The sequence below is a fragment of the Pezoporus flaviventris genome, unplaced genomic scaffold (assembly GCF_033815535.1).
Source record: "Pezoporus flaviventris isolate CSIRO_AGI_PZ_B2104156 unplaced genomic scaffold, CSIRO_AGI_Pfla_v1 ptg000013l, whole genome shotgun sequence".
Classification (NCBI taxonomy): domain Eukaryota; kingdom Metazoa; phylum Chordata; class Aves; order Psittaciformes; family Psittacidae; genus Pezoporus; species Pezoporus flaviventris.
Window position 1 is genome coordinate 37,026,780 of NW_026892561.1, and position 8,704 is coordinate 37,035,483.

At 38.3% G+C, this 8,704-nt stretch overlaps 1 protein-coding gene across 32 annotated transcripts in view; it reads left to right on the forward strand.

Moving 5' to 3' along the window:
• Positions 1-8,153, forward strand: part of DLG1 (discs large MAGUK scaffold protein 1) — a 164,229-nt gene extending 156,076 nt beyond the window's left edge. For 31 of the 32 annotated variants that reach the window (XM_061452840.1, XM_061452844.1, XM_061452842.1 and 28 more), the window contains 3 exons: positions 3,095-3,204; positions 3,585-3,676; positions 6,420-8,153. In XM_061452840.1, the coding sequence (XP_061308824.1) occupies positions 3,095-3,204; positions 3,585-3,676; positions 6,420-6,526 (309 nt within the window). In that variant the 3' untranslated portion in view covers positions 6,527-8,153. The remainder of the gene's footprint in view (positions 1-3,094; positions 3,205-3,584; positions 3,677-6,419) is intronic. The other variant, XR_009743243.1, reaches the window with a different exon arrangement.
• The last annotated feature ends 551 nt before the right edge of the window (positions 8,154-8,704 follow it).

Below are 8,704 nucleotides of genomic sequence, written 5' to 3' on the forward strand. Positions count from 1 at the left end.
TAACTACCACTGCATTATGGAGACTGAGCTTATTGTCTTTATCCTGAACAGATTTTACTTAACTGTTTATTGAAAAATCTAAATATTTCTAAATTCAAACCGAAGTTTACTTGAGTGCTCTGAAAAATGTGGGAAGAGGGAAGTATATTTCTTTGAGTAAGAGCCTGTTTTAAGAAAAATTTTTGGTGAAAATTCTTTGAAGTGTTCCATGTGAGGTTGATGAGTTGTCCACAGATCTGATGCATTTACAGTAGACAATGTTACCTGATCTGTATGAGAGAAGAAATGGCTATTTTCTAGGTGGGAACTCACACGTGTGAGCACTTTCAAGTATGGTCATGCAGGGGGTAAATTTGGTTAATCCGTGGAAAGAGGAGTGTAGTTAGTCCTCTGGAAAACAGTTTAGGCTATTCTGGCCAAATGCTGAGTATTGTTATTTCTGTCAATTTAATTTATTGGAATTGAAAACAGGGCAAATATGGTGAGATTCTGTAGTTCATGTGATGAAGTTTTTTTCTGCTGTCTTTCTCACTCTATTCTCAGGAATAGAACCTGGTCCCATGGTATATAGCAAGAAAAATAAATAAAATAAGTTACAAAATTATTTAAGTACATGAACAGTACTCTGCATGGGAGGCTGAACAAAGTTGTGAAACTATCATATAGGGTTCAATGATGAAACTGTTTATTGAACAGCTTAAACATTCTAAACTTGTCGGCAATTGCTTTACCTGCTAGCACAAATACAGGCCTTCAGTTCCATCCTAGACCTGAAACTGACTCTGTTCTTCTGCTCATCTAGTGGGATTAGAAAGGTACAAAATGGATTTCAATCTTTTATAAACTAGCATGAAGAATTAAGTATTACCAGATGTCTCCATGCTATTAAATCTCTTGCACAGGCACCATGGGACTTTGGGTAGATACAGCAGTTTCTCTGTTCCAGCTAACATTATTTTTTCTGGGAAACAATGGCCTATTCTGCAGAATTTGACTTCAGAATCTTGACAGGACTGTGAATCGGTCTGTCTGGGGCTACTCCCTCCTTGTATTCATCTCTGCCCCACTTAAGAGATCAGTCTCTTCAGTGGGTCTTACTACTGGGATACAAAGGGCCATTTCCAAGTTTTCTATGATGTATTTAATGGAAGACGCAGCAGAAGTGACTGCTACCACCCCAAAAGTAGCAGAAGCAGTATTCTTGCAGTAGTTATAAATAGCTTTCATTTGCCCATGCTTCCAGCTGTTCGCTCTCTCTAATTTTCATGCCTATACAGAACACAGCTGAAGATGCCTTTTGGTGATGTTCAGTTACTGTAAAGAGCACTGAGGTGTTGTGCTGTGTTTCTCAATGAGATGCAGTGCAAGTAGGGAACTTAAAAAATAATAAATTAAAAATTTGTTTAAATATACTGTGCAAAGAGCAAAATAGCTTCCCTGGATGAAAACTAGGCAACTATCACAAATTACTTGCGTTTCTTTTCCTTGTCTTCCAATCTTCACATGAATGGAATTCCCATATTCTCTTCTTTGGAATTGCTAGAAGCTTGTAGATCTCTGTATCTGAGGCCACTGTTAATGAATGTTCAATATTGATTTGGAATAAACTGTCACAGTTATATTCTGTAAGGTCCAGCACAGGTATAGTGCTCACATGCTTTGCCCAAAGTACTTCGGCACTTGGCATAAATTGTTGGGCCAAACACAGCAAATACAAAGTGTCTTATTCCAAAAAGGAAAATGGACCGGACAATGCTCTTAATTCTCAGTTCCCAGAGCTTGTGCCATATTTAAAGAGAAACCATTTGAAATATGTGGACAGGCCAGCACATGCAGTAAAATCCTCTGCTAGAACATGCAAACACCTTTTTTAAATGACACCAGTCAGCATCCAGATCAGTGAACTGGATCTGGGAAACAGCTGTCGTCAGTTGAAAGTGAGCAATATTTACATGGAAAGAACACTTCTATCTTCTTCAAAAATTCCTGAAGTAAAATTTTGTGGTTTTGTTGTGCAGGAGATCAAATGCAAACGATCCTAGTGATGTCTTCTGCCAAGAAGCAGAAACATGTCAGTCACTTCCTTGCTCTTCAACATGCTCCCCAGTTATGATCTCCCAGGAGTTCAGGAAGTGTGTTGTATGCTATAAGTAACCTTTGGGTTTATGGTGCTTGTGAGTCTCTTTCCTGGCTCACAGAATTCTGCCATTCATTTTTTTCCTGCTAAAGAAAAATATTTGCTGCTATATTTGACTGACAGTCATTTTCTGTTCCTCTCTCCCCATCCCTTTCTGAAATTATAATAAGCTGAATTACTCATGCTATTCAGAAAGGAAAGAAATAAAAATGCATGAGGTGGAAATGAGTATATCAGGCATGAGGGGAGCTGAGGAAAAGGAAGAGCCTTTGAGATTAGATATCTCAAGGAGCTGGAAAAATCACTTATATGGGAGAGTAGAGGTGGAAAGAAAAGCAGCCCTACTACATTGTCCTCCAGCAGCCCAAGAAATGGTTAAGTTATATATGTTTCTCAAAATGTGAAGGAATAATCAGCCTAGATAAGTTGCATTCACCATCTCAAACCTGGTATTGTATTGTGTGGTACCTGGGGGGTGGAGTGTGCTTGTATTCATTTCCATCTAATGATTCTGATGATGGCATATTTCCCTGCCATCAGGGGTGGTTGCTCCTTTAGGTCTGCCAGTTAAATGATCTGGCTTCTCTCTAAACTGCATCTGTGACATGGCCACCTCCGTAAAGGATCCTCAAATTATTAAAAAAAAAAAAAAAAAATAATAATTTTGCTGGTGTGGCTGAAGTACAGCTATTCCTCCAGATGATTCTGCATTGCTGATTGGGCTGATTCTCCAGCCTCTGGTGGGGAAAGGAAGGAAGGATGGTCAGGAACATCTCAAATGATGTATGATCTCAACAGAGAAGCATTGTGGGACTTTGTGCCATAGTGGTGAAATCATATTGATGCAAATGCTCTAATTCTTTTGCCTTCAGTGGAGACGTGTTTTCTTAATTATTACTGTGCATATCTGTGACATAAACTGCTTAGTATCATTTTCCCTTCTCTCTCACTTTTTAGGGTAAACATTGCATTCTTGATGTTTCTGGTAATGCGATCAAAAGGTTGCAGATTGCCCAGCTATACCCAATCTCCATTTTTATTAAACCCAAAACAGTGGAAAATATCATGTGAGTAAAAGTGAAGTACCTTAGGCTAAATCGTTTGACACTGTCATTGTCTTTAAAAAGCCAACTGCAAGTTACGTGAAGATAAATGTAATACTTGCATTTTGAACAATATTTAATTTTCTGAGTTGCATTTTTAGAGCCTTTTAGAGAGGGTTTCTAATCCAAATTAAAGTGCTTGAGAACAAAGGCCATCGTGCTAAATTCCATCCAACATAGTATCAGAACAACTCTTTCCTGCTACAGTCTTTGCTTAGTATGTCATTTAGGAGACTGCCTTTTTTTGGGGATAATACTCTGACAACAGTTTAAAATGTTATTCTAAAAGGCTCCAAGTATTTAAATGTATAATGTTTTTATATGTATAATGTTTTCAATTTCAGGGAAATGAATAAACGCTTAACGGAAGAGCAAGCCAGGAAGACATTTGAGAGAGCCATGAAACTGGAGCAAGAATTTACTGAACACTTCACAGGTGTGTTTTCCTTGGGACTGTTCCCTTTGCCAGAGTCAAGGTTTTATTGCTTGCTGTAGAATAGTAATTGCCTCACTGCTGAGATAGGCTGTACTTTGTTTTACGGATGATCTGTAATAGTTTTGAGGCACAGAGCCATCTTAGTACCTCTACACTGATTTCAATTTGATAAACTAATTCAGTATATACAAAAATTTACTGGGAACTTAATTTATATTTTTAAAAACTGAGTCTTTCTACTGTTTCCCTAGGTTACTGTAGTGCTGATGTTTGCTGTGTTGGTATACTATATGCTTAAAGCTTATTTGCAGAGCTGAGATTGCCTAGCAAAGTTCCCTGTAGAAAAGGATGAATTTCCCTCCTCCCCCTCCCCTTTTTTTTTAATCAGGAAGATGATCAAGAATTATGGTAATTAATTAAGCCTCTGGAAATTGGGTGCTACAGTATTAATGGCACTTGGCAAATTGAATTAGTGTATGCTGTGTACGTAACTGTAACAGTTAGCTGCAAGTACTCAAGCTTGCCAGTTGTTTACATTGTGGCTTACAGTAGGGGGGGGGGATAGATCAAGTTAGGATCTTCAGGAGGACAGAAACGAGCCTTCCCTATTCCTGTCCTAGAGACACTTGTTCATTTCCTTCTCTTTATGATCTGTTGCAGGGTTTCAGTTTTTGCTGCCCCGTTCACCTCCTTTCTGTGACATGGCACCTCTGTCCAGTTCCTTCTTCCACAGCTTGTGTGGGCAGAGCTGCAAATGCCACAGTCTGCTCCACTTGGGCAGAGACACAGGAAAGGAGTGGTGGCTTCACATGGGAGGAAGATAATGGAACCAGTAGACTCCCTGCCCTGGTCTTCCTGCAGCCTTATTCCCTCTGTTGTGTGCTACCCACACAGTGAAAAACTTGAGTCCATTCCTTTGTCTATCTCCTTCTTCCTCTGCTGCCTTGCAGCTGTCAGTTTATCCCAATGCTACATCTAGCTCTCCTACTCTTCCCATAGCGCTCTGTCTGCCTGCACCCAGAAATTTATGTGAATCTCAACATAAATTGTAAATTTTTCCTATTATAGAGTCCCTTTCAAAATGACTGGCAAATATGTCAGGTTTTGTTGTGCAGGAAATGAGTTTATTTTCATAGCTATTACTTAGCTGGTGTTCTCCCAGGCTGTCTCAGGGCATTATATAGGACACTTTCAGGAAATTTTCAAGGACATAATTCAAGGTGTTTCAAAAACCTTTAGGCATTTTTAAGTGCTGTAGTGCTCAGGATCATAAGTATAAGGCTTGTTGACAAAGGAAGATAACAACAGTCAGACTTGTGTGTCCTTGATAATCCACTTCAGGGCAGAAATCCTTTTCTGAATCTGTTTGGGATACTTGAAGACATTACAGATCCTACTTTCTACTTAGTTTGGAGGCTGCCAACCATATAAGTCAGGTGGTAAAACAGAATATATGAGCATTCCCTAACCTGCTAAAAAACCCACATTGTGTGGGGCACCTGAAATCAACTTCATCAGCAGGTTAAGTTTAAACAGAGTTAAACTTTGTACTGAAGCATATGAAGAGCGCATCCATCTTCTGTTTGGAGGGTACTGAGCTTTGGAAGAGGTGTGGTTAAACACAGCTAGGGAGAAGTGAGATGCTAAAGCTTATGGCTGTTTGAATTGCAAAAACATTTCTGAATCTTTCTAATGCACTGTAGTGCTGTGAACATTATACTTGACCTATAATAATTGAACAGGCTCTTCCTACAGGCACAATGACAGTGGGCTGCAGATGGGGAGAGAGTTTTTATGAGATGGGAATGATGAGTAGGAATAAAACTGAAGTAATTAGCATGAAAGGAAAGCTTGGAAGCAGCAGTAAATCCGGCCTACCTCTAAAATTATCTTTCATGCTAAACTTTTTTTCTTGGATTATTAATACAAGGTGATGATCCTGAAGTTACTATCTCATACTGGTTGCTTTTTCAGACTGAGGTATGGTAAGAACAGCTCAAACTTCATCCTCATTTTCACCAGATGGTGCTATACTCTGATATATCAGAATACATCCACATTGGCTTATCTCTAATTATTTTATATCCTTGGATAAAATATCTAACTTACACCATCTGAATATAAATTGCATGTTTAACTGTGTGAGGAAGCTTGTTGTCTATAAAACTTAACTCTTTTAACTGGGCAACAAACTCCATGAGCTCCTCCTCTTTTTGGACAAAAGCAAAGGTAGTGCTAGCAGGTGGAAATCCTAAGGTCAACCAGCTTTGCTGTGAAGCTTCAGGATGCAGCTGGGAAGTTCACCAGTCTCATCACACCAAGCCTGACTCAGCCTGACTGCATGAGGGTCATAGCCCTGTACTGTCTTGCCTTGTTGTGTTGGAAACACACATGAAGGTTAGACCAAAAAGAATACTGGAGGGTGCAGACTGACTCAGGGAAACAACATGTGGTTAGGAAAAGAAGACCTCCTCAGTTGTATGTGTATGTTTGTAGCAATGTGAAAACCACTTCCTGACCCAAAGCCTCTGAGTGGGTGAGATGGTACTTTGTATGTCCTGTAATGCCATCAATAATGTGCTTCACTCCAGCACAGAAACCAGAAATCTCAGTGTGTGTCTGTTCCTTCAGTAATCTAAAGTCCTCTTGCCACTCAGAGAAAAGAAAAGCTTGGCTTGAAACATTGTGGTTTCTGTACGGTGCTAGGAAGAATGATTGCTGATTGCTACATTATGTTTTGCAGCTATTGTCCAAGGAGACACACTGGAAGAAATCTACAACCAAGTGAAACAGATCATAGAGGAACAGTCTGGGCCTTACATCTGGGTTCCAGCAAAGGAAAAATTATGAAAACAGATTTTTATTTTCCATTTTCTAACTGACATCACCTACTACATCTGACAACTCTTAAGCCCTTCCAGTGGAGCCTGCCTCTAGTTCTTTCCAGCGTGGTTCATACCCTAACCATCACATTCTGCAGTTCCCATAATGCTTTACATTTGGTGTCTCTCTTAGTTTAAATAATTTGTATTATTGTGCTCTGTTGGTTTGCCATTTTTCAAACATGACAATGGAATGGCCTGACCAGCTATTAGTTTGGGGTGGGGGTGGGAGGGAATTGCTTGGTAAAATTCCTTAATGTTTAAGGGAAAGTAACTTTCAAAGATTTTTCGAAAAAGCTTTATAGACATTCTTTTAAAATTTCATAACAATTGAAGGAAAAGTTGTATTCAAGGAAGTTGTAAATCATTAGTAACTTTGCACGCTTAACTTTTAATAGCATGGTTTGGTCAGGGCAATCAATTTCAGGTTTTATTTTCTGAGTTTAAAAATTCTATTCTCACAGTAATATTTTTTTTTCCAGGCAGTTAGAGAGAAATTTTCAAATTTTGAGTTAACATTTTCATTAAGTCACTCAAGGGATATTCATTTTCATAATTTCATATGGATATTCTTAAAATCTATTTTTTCATTTTTTGCCAATAAAATTGCTAGGGACAAAGATGTGTAATGTTTTTAATCTTCCTTGTGAAACACTATTTATAGTGTCTTACAGAAATTGTTTATAGGTAATGGTCATCACACTTTTTCAGCCTAAAATATGTTTAGGTGCTAGGAAACCTTGTATTTTTCAGAGGACTGCCAAATTTCCATTGGCAGTAATACAGAAAACAGCTGCAGAGATGGTCATTAGGGCAATGAGAGAATGATTCATAGCTTAAAAATGTGTGTGTTCTTAGGGGTCAGATTTTAATGAATATTTTACCCACAATAACTGCCTATTTTGTTATAATAAATATATATATATTAAACTTTCTTTAACTAAACTCTGTAACTATGGGAATTATTTTCTTTACATAGTTGCGCACACGTATAAATATATATATATAAAATATATATTTTTCTTTTACCACCTACTCCTAGCTTTTTGTTTTGAATAAAATTACAAATCAGAATTTACCTTCCTTAATTATGAAAAATCAAACGGGCTATGGCGGCTGGGCATAAAGTCCAGGGAGTATTAGTTACAAGAAAAAAATACATGCAAGTTCTCCTCTTTTCTACGGAATTTCAGGTGTTTGTATTCGCCACCCCTCACAACTCCCCCCTAATATGCATGTCTTAACGAAAGGGAGAATTTGGAGTCAACAGTACATTTTATTTTTCTGTACATGTTCATCTCTGATTGCACAGGCACAAGATCTTCCTTTTACAATGCACAAACTTCTGTGCCGAATGTTATAAATACATTGTACCAAAACACAGAATACCTTCTGTAATGAAATTCTCTAATTCCCATCTTACTTGGTACCTGCCATTGCTTGTTTGCAACTGATGGTTTATAAGAGGGATGTACTTATGGCAGGCACGGGGCAGTCACACAACCAAATTAGCTTTGGTTTGTAACAAATTATCGACACTATCCATTCCATTTGTTAGAAAGAGGAGAACAGCTAATAAACTTTATTGTACAATATATTTGTCAAGTGTGTTTTTAATCAAAGGAAATACAGGTGTTGTAGCATTTAAAATAATTGACTCACACTGTAAGTGAAAATAATGTGTTAAAGGAACACTGGCGACCAGACTGGGGCTAATGAAGTTGTTACATTAAAAGCTGATCTAAACTTGTGATACAAATATTGCTGGTGTTACGTGGAATGCTTATATGACTCACAGTGAGTGTAAGCTGCTGGCAAATAATTCTTGGGTTTCTAGATTTGTGAAGTAAGGTGTGTTGTCTTTCTGAGACTCCTGTTGATGGAAATGCAGGTGTGTAAGACTGATGCAACTTTTGATAAATAATGTCATAAATTTTTAAAGGAGTTAAAAGTGGACTGTAGTCTGCCTCTTTGAAAGTGTCTGATTATCTGAGGTGTAGAGTGAGACACCTTAAAACAGATCAACTTTAGAGTAACTAGAAGGATCTAAATCTCAGCTATTAAATCAGCAAACCATTTATCTCAGACCGCTGTACTGTGTACTGGGGGGGGAACCTTTCCCCCCTTCCCCCCCCCCCCCTTCCTT